This window comes from Vipera berus, assembly GCF_964194415.1.
Source record: "Vipera berus genome assembly, chromosome: 2".
Lineage (NCBI taxonomy): Eukaryota > Metazoa > Chordata > Lepidosauria > Squamata > Viperidae > Vipera > Vipera berus.
This window is the reverse complement of record NC_138203.1, coordinates 165,543,210-165,563,753: the sequence shown is the minus strand read 5'-3', so window position 1 is coordinate 165,563,753 and position 20,544 is coordinate 165,543,210. Positions and strand designations below refer to the sequence as shown.

The 20,544-nt window shown below is 39.8% G+C and overlaps 1 protein-coding gene and 1 long non-coding RNA gene across 4 annotated transcripts in view; one reads left to right on the top strand and one right to left on the bottom strand.

Moving 5' to 3' along the window:
• PCYT2 (phosphate cytidylyltransferase 2, ethanolamine) overlaps nucleotides 1–7,181 on the top strand; it is a 44,380-nt gene extending 37,199 nt beyond the window's left edge. The window contains exons 12-14 of one of the 3 annotated variants that reach the window (XR_014025383.1): nucleotides 527–615; nucleotides 1,514–4,757; nucleotides 5,986–7,181. Coding sequence is in view for 2 of the 3 variants with exons in the window: in XM_081319709.1 (XP_081175835.1) it covers nucleotides 527–615; nucleotides 1,514–1,634 (210 nt within the window). In the remaining variant the exon portion in view is untranslated. Of the gene's footprint in view, nucleotides 1–526; nucleotides 616–1,227; nucleotides 1,431–1,513; nucleotides 4,935–5,985 lie in introns of those variants that run through there. The other 2 variants (XM_081319709.1, XM_081319710.1) reach the window with 2 other exon arrangements.
• A 10,882-nt stretch (nucleotides 7,182–18,063) lies between these two features.
• Nucleotides 18,064–20,544, bottom strand: part of LOC308661986 — an 87,960-nt gene continuing 85,479 nt past the window's right edge. The window contains exons 2-3 of the long non-coding RNA XR_014025067.1: nucleotides 18,753–18,896; nucleotides 18,064–18,430 (exon numbers count right to left, since the gene is read on the bottom strand). This is a non-coding gene — a long non-coding RNA (uncharacterized lncRNA). The remainder of the gene's footprint in view (nucleotides 18,431–18,752; nucleotides 18,897–20,544) is intronic.

Genomic DNA, 20,544 nt, shown 5'->3' with positions numbered 1-20,544 from the left:
TTCTGCACTGCCATATACAGGTATGCATTCATGGAATTTTTCCAGCCTACTGTATTTAATAAGAATTAATGCTGCCTTCCTGAGAATGTCTGAAAAGCAGGGGTGGTACCAAAAAGTATTAAGATTATACTTGGCTCTTAAACATCCTTGATTTGGATGGGGTTTTCTGGAATAATGCCTTATCGCTGTTCCTGAAAATTGATGGGATAATTTCCTCCATGTTTAGATAGCATAACACAAGTCCTATAAAGTATTTAAGTAGTTGGGAAAGAAAAAAAAGACAAGAAAAGAAGACACCCCCACCAAACCAAGAGAATTCTCCTAAACCCACCACTGAACAATATTGCTCTATCAAATTTGGCCCCATTGCCTATGTTGAGTGGGACCCTGACCATCACTTCTGCTGTAAGAGATTTTGTTTTCTCTTCTCTTCTCTTCTCTTCTCTTCTCTTCTCTTCTCTTCTCTTCTCTTCTCTTCTCTTCTCTTCTCTTCTCTTCTCTTCTCTTCTCTTCTCTGTATCTATAGGAACCCAAGAGACGTGGTATATTTCGGCTGATAGACAGCGGCAACAATCTCACCACTGACCTGATAGTGAAAAGAATAATTAAGAACAGGTTAGCTGCTTGTAACTGAGTAATTTTGTATGTTGCATGATAGGACTTTGATTCTGCTGTTATAAACTCTTCATTCATTGAACTTATTTTTTAATGACCCGCACTAAGCTGGTTATCTTTCCCACAAAATGATAATTTACATAAGAAAGAAGGAAGAACCTACACAGAATTATTCTGTATGGTTTGGGGGTATATTTTGATTTCTCAGTACTCAGAGCTGCAGTGAAGGTTGTTACATTGTTCTAGTTGTCCTTGCACTTAGGGTCAGATTGTGGGCATCTTTAAACAGTTACCTAAAACATTAAAGTGTATTAAATTAATCCTTATACAGTAGAACATCATGCAGCTACCTCTGAATATTTTGCAACTGCAATTTGGCAGCTTAATTCTGAGGGCTGCAAAAATGTTTTGGAGGTCATATGTAGTCCACAAACCATAAATTGCCCAGCCCATGTATAGTTAGATAATTGTGGTTCTGAAGTTACATTTTTTACAATACCATGATTGCTCAAAATATTCTGAGTTTCTTAAAAATAACCAATATTGCAACTAATTAGGAAAAAGACATGGTAATTTTCTTGACTTAATTGCTCGGTGTCTGGATTTAAACAGAAAAGGGTCTTTTGGATCAGCATGAGCACTCACTCTCCTTGTACCGATGATCACTGCTTCTTAAAGAACCACACTTTTCCTGGGGCCGCTGTCCCACCCAGGACTTTGCTGGATCCGAAACACCCTTGCCTGCTCTCTGAATACTGTACCCCTGATTTGTAGAAGAAAATGCTCAGAAACAGCTCAGAGCACACATAAGAAAAACAGAGTTCCCAGCCATTTGAAAAAAGTGCAGTGGGGAAAAAAAGTTGTCCTTGCACAACTATGGATCTCTTGGTTGTTGTAGGCTGGAATTCGAAGCTCGGAATCAGAAGAAAGAAGCAAAGGAACTGGCTGTCCTGGAGGTCATGAAAAGAAAGGAGGAAGCGGCCCAACAGGAGACAGGTTTAAGGGACCAAGAGAGTTAGCACGGTGGGGAAGAGTGCTGCAGAATCCTCTTCCTCTGGACCTGCAAACTGCCCTGGAGAATAGGACGCCGCTGAATTAGGCTCGCGGCCACAATTTTCCTGCTTTAAGAACATCGGTTGTCCATAGGGAAGAACCAGGTGGATGCTGCTATCTAATTGATCGAGAAGTTTTAAGCAATGCCTTTCCAATAACCAGTTTTAATTCGGATGAAAATTAGCACACTTCTGCGGGTTTTGTCTTCTGGCATTTTTGACCTATTGGAACTAGGGGAATTGGGAATTCTGTCAGATCATCTTCTGAAATTTGAACATCTCACAGCAACTCTTTAATCTGTGCCTGCCAGGTATACTTGTCAGATCTATCAAACCATCCTTTCTGGATTCAGAGTCCTTTCTGAACAGCAGTGGTTGCTGAATGCCATTAGAGGTTGTTCCTTTTTCAGGAAACAAGATGCAGCAAAACCTGCCAGTATATTTCCCAGCTAAGCACACCTGGAAAGAAAGAATAGTAATTGCATACACTGCCTTACATCTGGTACATTCAGAATCTTTCCATATTGTTATTGTGGAAGGAGTTCAGTGGAGTTCTATCATTTCAGATAACGGTCTCCTTACTTGCTGTACAGATAAGTCTGTTAAGGCCCATTGCTAAGCAGGAGAGCTGCATGCTAATTGCGACCATAGCACAAAAGTACAGTGTAATTGTTAGAAATCTCACTGTGGCCAAAGTTAATTTTCAGAAGCTCCATATTGACCACAAATTACATCCTGGGGAGGCATATTGTCCCTTATATATAAATGCTTTGTACTGCTAATGTTGGATGCTTAGTGATGAAGCTTACTACTTAAAGTTTCTTTCTTACACGTGATGGGGAACACAGGAGGGCCACATAAGAGGCTGGGCTTCATTCTCACCCAAACAAGCTCTTTTCACTCTTTACCTTGTATATTTTCAGCCATGGTTATTAATAAAATCTTAATGACTTGCATTTACAGTTGAAGTCTGAAATTAAGGCTAAAAGGACTGGAAAAAACAGTGGAAACTTAACCAAGCATAGGTTTATTACCTACTAAGCAAGTCAGTGCTTGAGGAACTTATTTCATTTGCAGTGTAAGATATTTCTGTATAATGATTAGGAAACACATGATCATTTATCCCTATCCTGCCTTTTCATACATTCTCTAGAGCACTAGATGACCCCTCCATACAATGTTAGCGGTTAACTGATAACAGTAAAATTTACACATCAAAATTCAGAATATTAACATATAAAGTGAAGACGGGAATTTCCAAGGGCAACCTTTTATTACCGTATATTAATAATGATTACGCAAAAATAGCTAGAATTTGTTCTACTATGGGAACAGGGTACGAGATAAACTTCACAGCTGCAGTTGCTGTGAACTACATAGAATGAGGCAAACGTATCCTGCAAAAGATTTTTTTTCTTTTACTGAAATGCAGGTTGAGGGACTACATTTGATCACAGCAGGAACAGAGACATGTAATTCCTTCTTAACTATTTCTCCATTCCTTTACATGTGAGGGGAAACTCAAATGTAAAATCTTTTGATTAGACAAGTTCTGCAATTATCCTTGAGTTTATGTGCAGATTTGCCAAGGTAACCTCTATCTGCTATGAAAACATCTTTAATTAAATAGGATCTTATTTTTGTTGTGCTGGGCACTGTGTATTAATAGAGTTTCACAACTGACATTTTGAAGGAGACATGATGCAGGACTTCCTATATTAAATTATCCCTAAAATCTAGAGCTCCAGTAAAAGCAATAAAAGATTGCATAGCATAACAGGATGTTTGTGTCCTGTTTTACACATAGGAACATATAGAGGTAAATAATTAGTATAATTTAAATAGAAATATTTCTATTTCCCCATAGTAAGAAAAAATTGACAAGAGATTTGGGTGCTCGTTTAATCTGTTCTCCAGATAACATTGATAGATAACTTCAAAATCTTTGTTCTTTTGCTTCTTTATCATGTTGTCTAGCAGTTCTTCAGCATGACATGCTTTTAAATGGATTTTTTTCCTTTGTGAAATAAGACACTAGGCCATCTATTTAATATCAGACTCTTGCTGTCCATCTGTACAAGAGAATTGACCCAATCCAGACTCCTGTTCGCCTTTCCTGTACCAATATCCTGCTTTCCTGTACCAATATCCATTGGCTGCTTTCTTTTAGACCAGGCATGTCCAACCCGTGGGCCACCTGTGGCCCTGGACAATAAGTAATGCAGTCCCACAAGATTATAATAAAAAATAGAAAAAAATTAAGGAAGTTTGTTATTTGTATACATTCACTATATTATATATTTTATCTATGGCCCAAGACAATTCCTCTTCATTCAATGTGGCCCAGGCATGCCAAAATATTGGACACCTTTCTTCAGACCCTTCTTTCCCTTTAAATTAGCAAAATAGCTTGTCTGCCCAGAAACTTCTGTCCTTCTGTCTCATATTTGTTTTTAATCTTGAGCTTGTTACCATTTTTGAATTAATTTTTGTGAAATATGAGTCTCCTTGAGGCTTTTGCCATAGTGAGAATTTTTGAAAGGATTTGTCATTAAATGCAAATAGTGTAATGCAAAAATGTTAAATCTACCTCAGGCTGCACATTTCCATGGGAAGAAGTTGCCCCTGGCAGCCAGTTGCTTGAAATTATTAAAAATGTCAAACTTATTTAATTTCTGTCTTCTCTGCTGCTCAGAGTCTGAATCTGGAATTTCAGTTTAGCTCAATCAGAGGCAATGAGCAGTGGCTGGCAGAGCTAGAGTTATTCACAACACCTTATTGCTGTTTTATAGCCCAGAATCTTTTGCATTTTACATTTCGTTGCTCTCAAAGTGCCAGGAGTCCCTTCTTTTTATGTTGATGTTTGCTGATAGGTTGTTTCTGCCCTGGGGAATGAGAACAGAGGGTAATAAATTATGGGAATGCTTTATGAATTTCAAATTTCAAGGCTGTTTACTGCTTCCTGACTCAATAAACTTTTGGAACCTGACACCCCTTGCTCAGTTTTAGGAGCAATCTTCTTCCATTGTAGCTAGAAATATGGGGATTTGCTGGCCCCTTCTCATCTGGTCTGTAGGTGCCCTTTTTGAGGTTTCTCCCTTGTCCCAAGGCTGCACCCTTTCAGAGACTTGTCCCGTGTCTGTCCCCTTGAACTGACAAGTAGCAGCTTCATTCCACTCTCTGTTCATGTTTTCTAAGATGAGAAGGGCAAGTGAGGCTCACTCAGCTTCAGAATACGAATAGAACATGGGTGTTGTGTACCTTGAGGGCCAGGAAAATAGTTGAGGAATGGGAGGAACATGTTACTCTTACCATGCTTCCGGGAAACAATATTACTATCAGACATAAGGAATATGAATATATATATATATTCCTTGATACAATTAAGATTAAAAATGTGAATCCCAGGCATATTAAAATTAACAAGAAAAACTAAAACAGTTTTAGTTTTTCTTATTCCATCCCAGTGTTCGCTTAGTTTATTTATATATGTGTCTGTGTGTGTCTGTGTCTGTGTCTGTGTGTGTGTATGCTCCAACATAGCTTCAGTTCATTCTTAAGCTTTCAGTGGTCTGTGAAATGTTCTGGGATCCGCATTAAAATTGTCCATAATCCCACATATCAGTAAAGAACACATAATTCTGTTAAGCTTTTTGACATGGCACAAATCTAAACTCATCTTTCCAAAGCTGTGCCGTTTGGGAACTGTGGAAGTCAAATCCAGTGCACCAGGCAGAAATTTAAAGAAAACTGGTCTAAATTACTGAAGATTTCCAATTCATTATTTTATCCCTCTAATTGTAGAGAAACAGATCATCCCTTTAAGTATTGTTATACCAAGGGGTGAAAAGTTGAGCAATAGAGTTCAGTTTTCTGCACTACCATTCTTGTATCACAAGCTTTAGATTAGCTCAAAAATGTCCAAGGAATCAAAATGTGCAGGATGGTGGCATATAAAATGGATATAAAATGGGTGGGGTTGGATCACAATGCTGCACTCGCCACCATCTTGTAAACTTTGGTTCCCTCATAGAAGCTACTGGGTTAGGATTACTAGGAATATCCCTTAGCCACATATTAAGAAGTGTTAGGAAAAAATGTGTTCCTTCTTCTCATCACACACAAAAAGCACATACAGTTCTAACTATTTTCAATATCAGTAGCCAAATCTTCATAAAGACATCTTGACAAACTGATCTCTCTTCTTTATAAAATGACCTGAGACTTTCATCTAAACATCAATAACTTTGTAACAAAATTATATAAACTTTGAAATACTGGCGAATATCTGTAGCTCAGGTGAAGGATGAGGGTGGAGGTTCGTTCTCAGAGCTTAGGGAATGTCAGTGTTGGTGTTCTGCTTATAAGTGCTTCGTGTGGTCAGTAGATCTTGTGATAGGGAGGTTACGTCAGGTAAGGGTCACTTCAGATCAGGGTCTTGTGATGGGTCAGGTGTGGGTCATGTCAGGTGAGGGTCTTGTAATGGGTCTTGTGAAAGGAAGATCATGTCAGGTGAGAGACATTGGGAGGTAAAATGCTGGTTGCGGGTGTTGAATGAGTTGGTTGAGGGTCAGTGCCGTTGCTGGTTGGCTGTGCAGTTGATTTGAATTCTGAGAGGTTTGTAGATTGGTTGTAGGTCGATATGTCTTGATGGAATTGCTTGTGGAGTGACATAAGAGCCAGGACACATTGCAGCACCACAGCACTAAGAAAAGCGAAAGAGAAATGGCTGCTTGATGTCTTTCTCCACAACAGCTATCTGAAAAACTGAAACACAGCACCCAAACCACAACGCACCACACAGCCAACCACCAGGCAAAAACTAACCTTACCATACACAAAAGGGGTGTCAGAAATGACAGCCAGATTTCTCCAATCTTTAGGAATAGCAGTAGCCCACAAACCCACAGCCACACTCCGCCAAGAATTATCCAGAACCAAAGACAACATACAGAAAGATGAAAGAAACAATGTAATGGGACAAACATCAGTTGGAAACCAGAATCCATGAACACCAGCCGGCAATCAAACACCACAATCCCAAATCCCTAAACTTTACCCACAGTGACAGACCAAGGCAGGCTAATGGCCTTATTGTTGCTTCTTTTGGACAAGGAGAAAACGACCTTCCAAGGAGGCATTGATTTCCTTAACCATGTCCTATTCTGAGAAATTTAATCAACCAGAAGGGACAAAGCATGAGAAAGCAGATGGCAGTGTTCATTTCCGCACAAGTTACCCACATTCTGAGTTTCTACATTCCCTTTTACAAGGCAAAACATAATGAACAATGTAATGCTTGTTTATTGTTTTAATTATTAAACTGGGAATGTTGCTGTTCTTGTAACAAAGCAGAAGTTTTATTACAGAGAATCCAAGAATCCAGAATTATTGCAGTACTGCGCTGAGAGCAAATGGGATTATTAGTACAATGGCAATGTCTGAGCAAGTGCTTTTTGAAAGGAGTTCCACAGTTATGATATACTGTCATCTTGGAAGATTTGTTGGGAATAAATTTATGAGCATTGTCTCCCTGACTCAGTTTTTATGTGCATCTAATGTTATATGGGTTGAAAGGTTTAAACATGATTCAAATAAATGATTTTTGTCAGATAGAATGGGAGTTATACAAAATAAGAGCAGGGGAAGGTAACTGTGATGCATTAAAGAAGAGACTATATGGGAAATGATAGCTTCCAAATGCAGAATTACAACCTCAGTAAGTTAATACCAAAAGTATCTGGAACTTTTTATCCTGCTCCTTCTGCTTTGATTATTTTTTATTAAATCAGTTTGAAATTCTCAGTGTTAGACGCAAAAGATTTATAACTTTCAGGCTAAGAGTTCTCTCTGAATAAGGTGGAGGCAGAGAGCACTGTGACATGGGGTAAATAAATTGAACACTCCATCCCATTGAACAGTGTCCAGCTGAAAGCATGCATAGCAGAGGGTTTCTTCCTCTTCTCTTACTTACTGATGACCTTTGATAGTCTAGAAGTGGGAACTGACACCTCTCTTCTACTTTCTTTTAGAAACAGGTTACTTGTTAAAAGTCCCACCATATCATCAAATAATGAAAAAGCAGATGATTTAAACAAACAATCTGTACTGTAAATAGTTCATACTGTAAGCTGGATGTATGTGTCTGGTCCTGTGTTTCGTTTCTTTCTTGTTCATGTGAAAAGAGTGTAAACATATTGCCAAAATAGTCCCATCATTAGGGACTAGCTGGTATACTATAATTGCATCTGCATGACATCTTGAATGCAAACGAGTGAATCGTATTTTATTCTAATATGTTAGGTAAGTCTATGAGATTAATTTACTGGTGTGTCATGATTCCCTAAACATTGGATTAGTTGAATAATTCATACGCTCCACATAGCTGGCAAAATCATAGAAACAACCCGACATTGATTTAAGGAAGGTATCTTTAATGCTAGTCGGTGGTAAAAATAGACTCTTGAAAATGGCAAGAACAGAATTGCAGCCTTAATGCTTCAAAGTGCATTTTTCCCATGCCCCTCACATTTGAACTGAATTGCCCTTCCTGAGATAAACCTTTAAACATCTCATGTCTCATTCTCACAACCTCTTACAGTAACCATGGTTCGGTTAATTGAACCATGTATCATGTGAAGTTAAGAATATCATGTGAAGGTGGCCTGTGGGTGATATAGAGGCCTGCCCTCTTCCTCTCCACAAACTAGGTCATTGCCCTCAGAATCAGCACAAGATGCTATCCCCATCATTGTTGAAATAAGATTCAACTGCCACCTAGTTACTTCTGTAGGTGGAAATAAAGAGGATTATATCATGACTTCATCTCAGGAGGAAAATATCTTCAATAAATCAGCAAAGCTCATAGCTGCCTATTTCAGGCTCAAAAGGTCCTCAAAGTCATTTGAAACTGTCTACTGCTTTTTAACCATTTATAATTTTAATTCTTGGATAAATGATTGATAATTATAATTCTCTTTGCCCAAGCTATCTCTGAGGAAAGCTGTGCAGATGTAATTTTACTTCTTAATTAATGAGATGGTGATTGACTTGGAGAAAGAGTGGAAAAGCAATCAGGGATATGTAAATTGCTTAATCTAGTGTTATTTATGGCAGTTTATAGTTAGGGACAAAATGTGGGATTCAGAAGCAATTTACATATGGCTACCGATGGAACCTCCTCTACATTTATCCACAAAGCAACAACTGTGTGAAATAAACTGAGCTCAGAGAGAGAATTGACCCAGTGAACTTTGCATCCTGGTGGATAATTGAACGTGGATCTCCCTAATCCAAGGACTCTTCAAAATCCCTTCAAGAGGACCACAAATTAAGTAAACTGCTGTTCAGTCTCTTTCCTCCTCCTGATCCCCCTTTTGCTTGCTGGATAGATGAAGAGGTCTGCATAGCTGAAGAGATCTGCATAGTTTTTAGAAAGCTGCCTTCTATCAAGACTGACCATTAATCAATTTAGCCCAGTAGCCTCTACCAAGGTTGTAAGTAGAGGATTTGTCCCAGCTTTCCTAGACATGTTGGTAACTAAATCTCTGATCTTTCTATTTATTGGGCCTTTCTGGCAATTTTAACAGTTGATGGAATATATGGTAAGTACACCTTAGTAGCTTCATTGTTGCACTATAGCCTGGATAAACACGTCCACTCCCTGCAGTGTCACTCTTCAATCCTTGGGCAGACAGGTGGTCAGGACTTGTGTATGTGTGTGTGTGGGGGATGTTTGGCATGGAAATGGGAGCACACATAAAGGAAGCCCGTTATTGCTTCCCAAGGTCTCCTGGTGTGCCAGGCAGTCTGCAGAAAGCAAAGAATGCAAAAGCCATTAAAAATGGACAGTAACCGGGTACTGATGAGATAGCAGTAAAGTAACAGAAAGAACAAACAGTAGGACTAGCATCAGCCTGGTGACTATTTTCATACCCGGTGAAGACTTCTTTGTTTCCCTAGCCATTTTTTTAAAGAGGTAAAAACATTTAGGGTTGAACTGTGAGGTTCTCTTGACAACAGAACAAAAGTGGTTTGCAGTTGATTTTTTTTTCCTCAGATACTTTTTGATTTCTTGCTTAGAACTATCTGTCTGTGATGGAGAAAACAGATGTAAAAAAAATAACTGGAGACTGCAGCCCTTTCCTCCCTCTCTTTCAGATGTGACTAGGGTTACCCCTAGCTCCTCTCTTTGCCTAATCCTATCAACTGACCCTGCTTGCCTACAGATAAAGCCCCCTGCAATCCCAAAGAATAGAAACCAAAGACTAGAAACCTCATTTACCTGTTCCCAATGCAGCCTGAGTACAGTCCTAATAATGGAATTGCAACATAATAAGGCGAGAAACCACAAGATTCCACTCTTAACTGAGAACAACTCACCTGATTACCTCAACATTCCCTCTCCTTAGCAATGGATTTTCCCCAGCTCGGTTATCCCTCGTGAAATGGCAGTTTTGACTAGCAAAATAATCTCATGTACATGAGCAAGGACTTGCCTAGCTTTTCCCCACATTTCTAATAAATCAGGTCCCTAGAGTTTCTCCCCCTGCAGCTCTCAACTTCTACAAAAATATTTCTTTTCCCATTGTTCTGGATTCCTCATTCTTGTAAAACTGGAACCTAATTATTGTTGAATAAATGGTTCTTTTTCCCCCTCTGGTATTATGCTCAGTTCTTCTGAATTTTCCATACAAGACTGAAAAGGCTCTCACTGAAGTAGTAACTAGAACTAATTAAGCTTGTTTTTTAAGCCTAGAGTCCAGAGTCAAGTGATCCTGGCTTTAAACTGGCTAGTTTTACCTGTTTTTATTGCCTTTTCATTAAAAAAATATAGTTATTTTACTGAATACAATATAGTTATTTTACTGAATACTGTGTCAGTGTAAAATAACAATTTTGGGTTATGTTATTATTCAACCTAGTGAAAGATTTTTTTTGTAATAACTATACTAAATAGAGAACAAAAGTGGGCTCTTTATACTTTTAATTTCTTCTAGCAAGGATAGGCCATGAACTTTAAAATGAGGTGCCGGGGTCACCCTCCAAAAAAGAACAGGTGGACTTGAGAAGGTCATAAATGTGAGAATTTCTCAAAATGTTACTTTTTCATCACCACCATAACTGTAAATGGTCACTAAATGAGGCAGTTGTGAAACAAGGATTACCTGTTCTGAAAGCCTTAGCTATTTGTCTTGAGGATATGGATTTTTACACAGGTAGTCCTCAACTTATGACAATTGAGCTCAAAATTTCTGTTGAGAAGCGAGGCAGTTGTTAAGTGAGTCTTGTCCCATTTATAACCTTCCTTGCTGTTAATTGAATCACTGTAGTTGATGAGTTAGTAACCTGATTATTCTGGCAGTCATGTCACTTTTTCCAGTGCCGTTGTAACTTTGAACAGTCACTAAATGAACTGTTGTAAGTTGAGAACTACCTGTATTATCTTTTACATTTATATTTATATGCAGGTTAAATGTAAGATATGGAATTTATTAATACTCCAGTAGAAGTGGCTGCTCCATTAATGGGTATTGACAGTTTTTCTTCCAGTTCTCAGCTGAACTGCTGCACATAAAGCTCCCCAAAACTGCTTACATTTTTCTTAGAAACTCATTACAAAAATTATGAGGACCAGATAATTAATACTGAAAAAGCTTCTGTACTTTTCTTTTTGTAGACGGTGATTTCCTCAGCTCCATTGCTATAGCAAACTGTGTAGCTCCTATTGTTTTTCACATCAGTAGTAATAAAATCTTAGAATAACACACTGGTTCAAATTGAGAAACAAGTGTGCAAAGGTTGTATACTGACATCCTTTCCATTTAACTTATATGCAAAACATATAAATGAAACATATTGGATTGGAAGAAGTTGGGATTAACATTACAGCAAGAAATGTTAACTTCATCTATGCTGAAAAAATCACTTTGGTGACTGGAAGCAAGGAAGGCTTTGGAAAATATCTTGCCCAAAGTGACAGAGGACATGGCAGAAGCCCTTTTGCTCAATTTTTTTAAAGTAGTCTGCTAGTGAGAGTTCATCATGGAAGAAACAGTAGTGGAAGAATAGCAAACTTTGTCTTCCTGAGCACAAAAATCCACAGGGATAAATAAAATCCCTGCTTTTTGCAAGAGAGCTATGGCAAATTAGATAAAACATTGAAGTATAGACATCACGCTGTCAAGGAAAGTATATCTTGTCAAGGTCATGGTTTCTTTAGCCATAACATAGCTGTAAAAGCTGGACCATCAGATAGGCTGAACAAAGAAAAATTGGTGCGTCTGAGTAGTAGTGCTGGAGAAATCCTATAGAGTATCATGGACAGCAAGAACAAATCTCGATGAAGTAACTTTTAGATGAAGTCAAACTAGCTTACTTGAAGCACTAATCATGAATTTAAACCTTAAAGATATTGGACACAGAATGCACAAGCAAGAACGTCTGGGGAAGTCTGTGCTTGTAAAAAACCAAAGTGTCAAGATGGCTTGACACTAGCACCAATAGCTAGCATGATCTACAACAGGGGTGTCAAACTCAATTTCTTTGAGGGCCCCATCAGCATTGCAGTTGCCCTCAGGGGGCCGGGTGGGTATGGCCTGGGTGGGCGTGGCCTACTGGGTGGGCGTGGCTAGAGTGCGTATGGCCTACTGGGTGGGCGTGGCCAGCTCTACATTGTTCGCATCAAGGGTGCCTATGGGGGCCTGGGCAGGAGTGGGACAGATTTGAGGGTCTCTGGCAGAAGGAGGGTCTCGGCCAGGGCCAAGGCAGTGGGGGCCGTTCCCTCACTGTTTCCAGGATGGCTTCGCGGGCCACATGAAACCACTTCGCGGGCCGGATCTGGCCCCCCGGGCCTTGTGTTTGACACGTCTGATCTACAAAATCTGAAAGCAGCAATTACTGAGAGTCAGAAGAGACTCTGGAGACACCTGGAGAGTCAGAAGCAGCTGAACAAGAGACCGATTATCAACACCAAACCAGTTTGCAACTGAACAATGGGAGGAGATGGTTGTAAGGAGGAAAAGTGTGAAACTTTTTTCCCTCTTTCATACATTTTTTTAGGTAAGGCTGCTTTTCTGCTGCTTTTTACTGGCAGCAAGGAAAGAATAGTTTCCTTGGTGTGCATTATTATCTTATCTAAATTCTCTTATCTACTGGGCAGTGATGTGAATAGAGATTTCTATGAACTGTGGAAGTGGATTCAATTATAAATGAAGATGTTCCTCTTGGGGATTGTGTTGAAGACTCTTCAAAGCTAGGGCAAGCTGTTAATTTCAATCTCTGCTTGTCTTCTCCCTAATAGTTTTAAAAGCCTCTCCATACAAGGATCTTGGGCCAGTTCAAAAGCAACGCTAGATCCACATGGTTTGTCAGAGAAGGGAACTAATATGTGGTATATTCAAAACTAATCCTTCTTTTAACTACCCGGATACTTCAATCTTTGAGGTCCTTTTCCCATTTGAAAGAATTCTGATCTCACACATCTCCTGACTTCTGAGTTGCAACTGCCTCAAAGAAAAGATAGCTTAACCTCTCTCTTTTAATCTCCCCCGCATAGGAACTGCTGGGATTTTGAATTTGCATACCAGACAAATGCATGCAACATGAAGCCAGGACTTAGGGTGGGATGCAGATTTTTTATTGGGAACGTATTTTTATAATTATGGGACCTGTGGCAATTTGAGCTAGAACAATTACTTTTGCTGCTTGTTCCTGGTATTGTGAGATCTATAGGACTGAATTCAATCAAGGGTCTTCAGCTGTTTTTGAGGGTGTTTTTTTTCTCTTGTGCCTTCAAATCAGTCTTAATTCCTGATGACTGCCTGGGCAGCTCTTTATAGTTTTGTTGACAAGATTTTTTTTCCCGTTTGTTATACCCTTTCTAGGGTTGAGAGGGAATAACTGACCCAAGGTCACTCAGCTGGCTTTTATGCCTAAGGTAGGAATAGAACTCCTGGTTTCTAGACTAGTGTCTTAATCATTATATCAACCTAACATTTTTTGAGGCTTTAATGAATGGAATCTATGGAGGTATGGAAATACCTTAAATATTTTTTTTCCTCTTATTTTTTGAGTCCATTTTAATCAATGGGTAAAAGAATGGGAGTGTATGGAGAAATCCAAAATACTACAAATAACTATGGAAGTTATACTTATTAATTAGTTTTATTGGGTCAAATACAAAGTATCCACCTGAGCATTTCAAGTACTGAATTATATTTTAGATGGGGCTCCCTTCATGAGTGGAGTCAGAACACCTCCTGCTAAAAAGACCCTGTTCTCTCTTTCATATCGGTCTCTACATTTTATTTATTTATTTATTTATTTATTTATTTATTTATTTATTTATTTATTTATTTATTTATTTATTAATGGGATTTATATCCCGCCCTATCTCCCTAGGGACTCAGGGCGGCTAACATCAAAACTTAAAGGTACAGTAAATTAAAAAATAAAATTTGAAATAAATTAAAATAAATTAAAGAGTAAAGTTAGAATTGTAAATATAATTAAAATCCCTGTCAGTCTAGGTCAGCCAGGTGGAAAAGGAGTGTTTTGAGGCCGCGGCGAAAGGACTGGAGATCTTGGGCCATCCGAAGCTCAGGGGGGAGCTGGTTCCATAGGGCTGGCGCTCCCACAGAGAAGGCTCCTCCCCTGGGGGTCACAAGCTGTCTAGCCGACGGTACCCTGAGGAGGCCTTCTCTGTGTGAGCGTACTGGGCGATGGGAATTCGTTCCCGGCAGCAGATGATCCTGCAAGTATCCTGGGCCTAAGCCATGTAGGGCTTTAAAGGTAAGAACTAGCACCTTAAATCTCACCCGGAGGGCAACCGGTAGCCAATGCAGCTCACGCAAGAGAGGTGTAATATGGGAGTATCGGGGTGCTCTCATCACTACCCGTGCAGCTGCACTCTGCACCAGTTGAAGTAAACAGTAAACAGAAAGAATCCGAGAGGGGGAATGAGGTATATTAGATCCTCTCCCATCACCTTCTTATTTCAACTCATATTCCCACCTGACCACCACTTTCTTCTCTGGAAACTGCTAAATAAATAATCGGTTCAGATGCAGGAAAGCCCCTGGCGGTAAACTAATTTCCTTGAATTGCTGAAAAGAAATTACGGGTTTATGATTCCCCCTCTGGCTTCCAATATTACCACATTGGAATTAATCCATTCTAGATATCTACAAATTAAAATGGTACTAATACTGTCCTTTCTGCAGTGGAATGAGTCTTGAACATATAAAAGCAAATGTGATATAATTCTAGAAAAGCCTCTTGGAAATTATGAGAATGAATCCCTTGAAATAGATTCTAGATAGCAGTCTTGATGCAATTATCTAGATCAGTGTTGTTACGAGAACCTACATCTGTTGTTTCAGATGGATGTCTACCTAGGAGTGTACTCATAAGAATTTAATCTCAAGGACAGAGGGCTAATTTCAAGGATAGGTAGGTGAGCACAAGGGAAAGATTAAGTGGTAAGTTTCAGCTCTTGCAAAATAAATTTCATAGTGGAAAAATATCAAAATAAAACCAGTATAGTGTGAAGCTGTTTATGAATTTGATTCAGCAATCTCTAATCATAAACGGTAAGTGACATCAAGAGATTAAGATCTAGTTTGGAATAGAAGGAACCTACACAATAGCAAGTGTCCTGGGGGCAACTCTTGCTCTCTATATAGTGACTTGAAAAAGAGAGAAAGAAATCCTTAAACTGAGCTCAAATTCTAGTCCCCTGGGGGAGGATGGGGGGGGGGGTTGGCAGCATTACATAATTTGCCATTGCCTTCTCCCAAAATAAAAGGTAAAGGTAAAGGTTCCCCCGCACATGTGTGCTAGTCGTTTCCGACTCTAGGGGCCGGTGCTCATCTCCGTTTCATAGCCGAAGAGCCAGCGTTTGTCCGAGGACGTCTCCGTGGTCATGTGGCCGGCATGACTAGACGCCAAAGGCGCACGGAACGCTGTTACCTTCCCACCATAGTGGTTCCTATTTTTCTACTTGCATTTTTTACGTGCTTTCGAACTGCTAGGTGGGCAGAAGCTGGGACGAGTAACAGGCGCTCACTCTGTTACGCGGCACTCGGGATTCGACCCGCCAAACTGCCGACCTTCTGATCGACAAGCTCAGCGTCCTAACCCACTGAGCCACCGCGTCCCTTCTCTCCCAAAATATTAAGTACTTAAAACTATTTTCTAAATTATAACTATTTTTATTTCTTGGGACCTTGGTACATTATTGATAAACCTCACCTACTTTATATATTGGGTCCCAAGGTCTACAGACACAGGTTTATAAACACACTGATGTTGAAAAAGGACTGCGCTCTCATACCATCACTGCCATCATTTATACAGTTTTACTTTATATAGTTAGTATCAATATGCTTCTATTTGCTTTTTTCTAGGAATCATTCAGGATGAACTTAATTAACTTCTTTTTGGGATCCTATTTTACCACCCATTATGAGAAATCAGCAAAGGCATAGAAATAATATGTCCCTAACTAATGTTGAAGGAAAAGTCTTCATTGTGGTTCAGTCCAAGCTGGGGATAAACAACATGGCGACTGCTTTAGAAAGAAGGTTGCAGTCTATTGAAGAGGAGAGCCAGACAGTAAGATGGCTCTGGAAGAAAGGAAGGGGAGAGCATATGTAGGGTGTGGGTTTTTATACCCTCTTGAGCCTTTTGTTTGGAGTTGTTTCCTGTTCCTGTTTAAGGCTATTTCCTGTGTCACGTATTCTGACCTGAGTCTTGGGTGTGCCCTTTGGCATCTGTGGGTTAATCCTATTATGTCCTGTCTTAAGAGTTTTGGTGGGGTATGTACATTTTAGGTGTCTTTGCCTTCTTAATTTTCTAGCTGAGGGCTTCCTGGATGGTTTACATCTGCATTTCTATAGAGCTGGTTTCTGCTTGGGGGAGGGAGACTTGGGGCTATTAAGAAAAACTGGGCATGCTTTTCTGCTTCTTTAAGATCCTTTGAGGAAATATATTTTTCTGCCCTTTTAATATTTCCTTCTCTGGGGGGGGGTCTGACTTCCCACACTACTCAGTACTACTCAGTGTATTTGTACTACAGATCCATTTTTTTCCTCTTAAGTGTTTGGGTGGTTGGACAGCAAAGGAGAAGAGATCATTGCATCACAGAATGATACATAAATGAAGTTATAACATGGACCTTGATTTCTTTTCTGTGTGTAAGAATGGAGTGTATCTCTAGCAGCATTTCCCTTGTTATTAAAGAAATGCATTGTTTTAAAACACAGAAAAAGAACCCCTTTCTCCAAAAAAAACCCCAAGTTAGCTCCTGGGCTAGAAGCTTCCTTTACAGCAGGGGTGTCAAACTCGCCACGTCACGTGACGTGTTGCGACGTATCACGACTTTTTCCCCATTGCCAGAGCTGGGGTGGATGCGGGTTAGGCATGACACATCTGGTCTGCGGGCTGGCAGTTTGACACCCCTGCTTTACAGGTTTTACTTAGATTTTTCTTATAGTTAGTTCAGTGCTTAAGCAATCACTTAATTTAATTTCTACCCCTCACCATTCACTCTATTCCTTTCAAAAGTAATATTGGGTTAACTACTGAGTGTTGCTTTTGAAATGCTGGGGGAAAAGCTCTTTGGTTTTCTCATCTTCTTGCTGACTTCCATTCCTGGCAATGGCTCTTCTCTAAGCAGGTCTGCCACTTCTAAATATTGTGCAGATACTTCTGGTTCTGCTTGACAGCATTCCTTAAGCCATAGAATTCATCCTTCTCACTAGTTTATTTCAACATATGGTAATAATTAAACTGTTGATTAAATCAGATAATCTATTTTATGTGCCTATTATTTCAGGGAGTGCTATATTTTAAGCGCAAGCAACTCCACTTTATATGGCAAACACTAGCTGAGGGTACATCCATAACAAACTCATTTGTAGTGTGGATATCTTTAACAAACATCTGAAAAATTGCTAATTCATGTTAGCAATAGCACTTAGACATGTATTGCCCCTTTACAGCGCTCTCTGAGCAGTTTACAGTCAGCCTATTGCCCCCAACAGTGTGTGTTCTCATTTTACCGAACTTGGAAAGATGGAAGGCTGAGTCAACCTTGAGCCGGTGAAAATCGAACTGATGAACTGCTATCGGTTGGCAGTCAGCAGATGTAGCCTGCAGTTCTGCATTCTAACCGCTGCGCCCACCACGGCTCTTTAAAACTATAGTTGAATTAATTAGACTTTAGAGATTTGCTGTACAAATCCTGGTGTATTTGGAGCAGCTGCTTTTGTCCCACAGAGAGCAGAGTTGCCCTGTAACTCTGAAAATTGCAAAAATGATTGAGATTTTTGCTAAGTTTAGGTAAACCTGGGGATATGATTACATCTATAAAGCCTGGATGAATGATTAACAAAGTAATCAATGAGGACAATATCCTTTAATCAAAACAAAACTCATGGAAGACTGGTTCAGAGCAAACCTTACTTCCCTCCAAAATGAGTTGTGTGTCTCTTAATGGTTCTCATGCAAGTAAGGTTCTTGTGACCTCAATTGTAATATTTCATATATTTTTCCTTGGATTGTCATGGAGTCTTCCCTTCCTTCAGCTGGTTCTTTTGGTGTTGGACTTTGATTCACATAACTTCTCTACTACCACAGTCTTGCCAGACTAAGGTTCATGGCAGTTGTCTTGAATCTGGTTGGAGACGATAGTGCTTTGCCTGAGGTACCAAGAGTCAGGCTATTTCTTTGGGACCGGTCTTCTTAATGGCATCAGTCATCTTCTTGGAAATGCCATATTTGCCAGATGAGAAGAAGAGGGGGTTAGTGAATGGTTAGGGGACCGAGGTCATCTTAAATTTGTGGTCATTAGAAAAGTAGCCAAGAGCCAGTTTGCTGAAGTAGATAAGGCATCAAACGAGAAACCAGATGCCTCAAGTACAAAGTCAGCTAGATAACCTTGGGCTCTGGGAGCCGCATGCGGCTCTTTCAGCCGTCTCCTGCGGCTCCCAGTCTTCTGCCATGTGCAGTCCCCCCCAAAAAAGTGGGAGTAAAAAAGTTCAACCAATCAATTCAAATATGCAGGGTAGGTGCATATCTCACCTTGGCTCCACTCTTCAGTCAAACCCTGTTCTGCGCATGCGCGCATGTATGTGCATGTGCACACATTTTTTGCGGCTCCCAGTTTTTCCTTTTGTGAGGGAACCGGTTCCGAGTGGCTCTTTCACTGTTTCAGGTTGCTGACCCCTGGGCTAGTCATTATTTCTCAGTCCTAGGAAGGATATAGCAAACCATTTCTGAAAAAAACTTGCAAGGAAAACTGCAGGGACTTATCCAGGCAATTTCTGAGAATGGGGAAGGTGGAAGAATGGACGGAACAGAACTGCAGGGGATGAGAGGCAAATATTGGACAGAAGAAAAGAGAGACTTTCTTAAGCAGCAGTTTAATCTTCCGCCAAGCTTCAAAGGAACCTAGCTTTTTTTCTGCACTTCAATGCATCTCAGTCCCTTTCTGCATCTCATTGCCTTTCTCTTCAGCAGCTTTTTATTTTTATTTTTTTCTGTCTATATGGTCGCTAATTAGTGACACCAGCTTGATGGCATAGCATAAATCAGTGAATTATAATTTTCTGTTGACTGTACTACTGTGTAAATATTTTGCACTATATTTGTATAGTACTGTGCTAGTTTCTGTTTATTTAGGAAGTGTGTTTCAATGTGTTCTTTCTAGCAAGGCTTACCCCTAAATTAATATATGCCTAAGATTTCAACCTAAATTGCTTTCACATTCTCGGAGAAACTGGAAACTATTTCACACGGTGAAACAGTGAGAAAATTCAACATCTCTTGGTTTTTTTTAATATAGTCTAGTCCTGGAATGGAATGTGAGAATGAGGAGAGGCTTTGGTGCTCTCTGAGCTTGATTGTTTTCTTGCATATGTTTCATTAGCCAAATTAGGCAGCATTATCAGAGAGTGGGGTATGCTGTCAATTTATATTCTAGTGGCTTGCCCTGTCAGTGTTGGTGGGAGCGATCTAGGTGTTTTTAGTTGTTTGTTGTTGACCTCTTTACTGTTTGGCAGTTCTTTGATTGGGGTATTGTTCACTGTTGATCTGATAGTAAACTTGGTGTTAATTGCTGGTGGGGAGATGTTTTGATTTTTTTTGTTCCCTTTTTGGCTTGTTGATTGTCTCTTTTACACAGTATGTAGATGAAGTTTGTATCTATGGATCTATTCTGTGAGAATGACCGTGTGTGCGTGCCTGCGTGTGTGTGTGTGTGTGTGTGTGTGTGTGTGTGTGTGTGTGTGTGTTGCCCAGGAAATGCTCAGATAAAAGGGGGAGGCGCTTGCAAATGAGTAATGGGCAGAGAAAGAAACTTAAAAAGCATCTGCTCTAACTAATCAAGCAGTATAAATCTGTCCTTTCAGACTTGCAAGATTCTGTTAATGTAGCCTTACAATAAAGTAGAAATAGTTCATCTTGTTATGTTTCTTGTCTGCTCTACCTGGGACACTGACAAGTCCCCAGGTTTCACAGTAAAAATCTTCATAATTAATGTAACAAACTACCGGTATTTTCAGAGCTTTTAGCAATCAGAGGCTCAGTCACTGTGCCTCCAAAGAGGCCAGCGACTGTAGAATTCTGTAGGACCAGTAGGATAAAGATGGAGAACCCATCCACCCGCTTTCTCCAATTAGGAGAGCAAGAGTGAGAATCAAAGCTCATTACAGAATATTTACTTTGCTGCAGGATGCCGTTTGATTTGCTTCTCCCACTGAAAAGAATCCGTTCACAAGTATTGTGGGAAAGGACCTTCTGTGTCAGACAGCCTGGAGAACAGTCGTAGATTGTGGACACTGCAAATGTCAATTGGGTTCCCGTATCAGGCTGC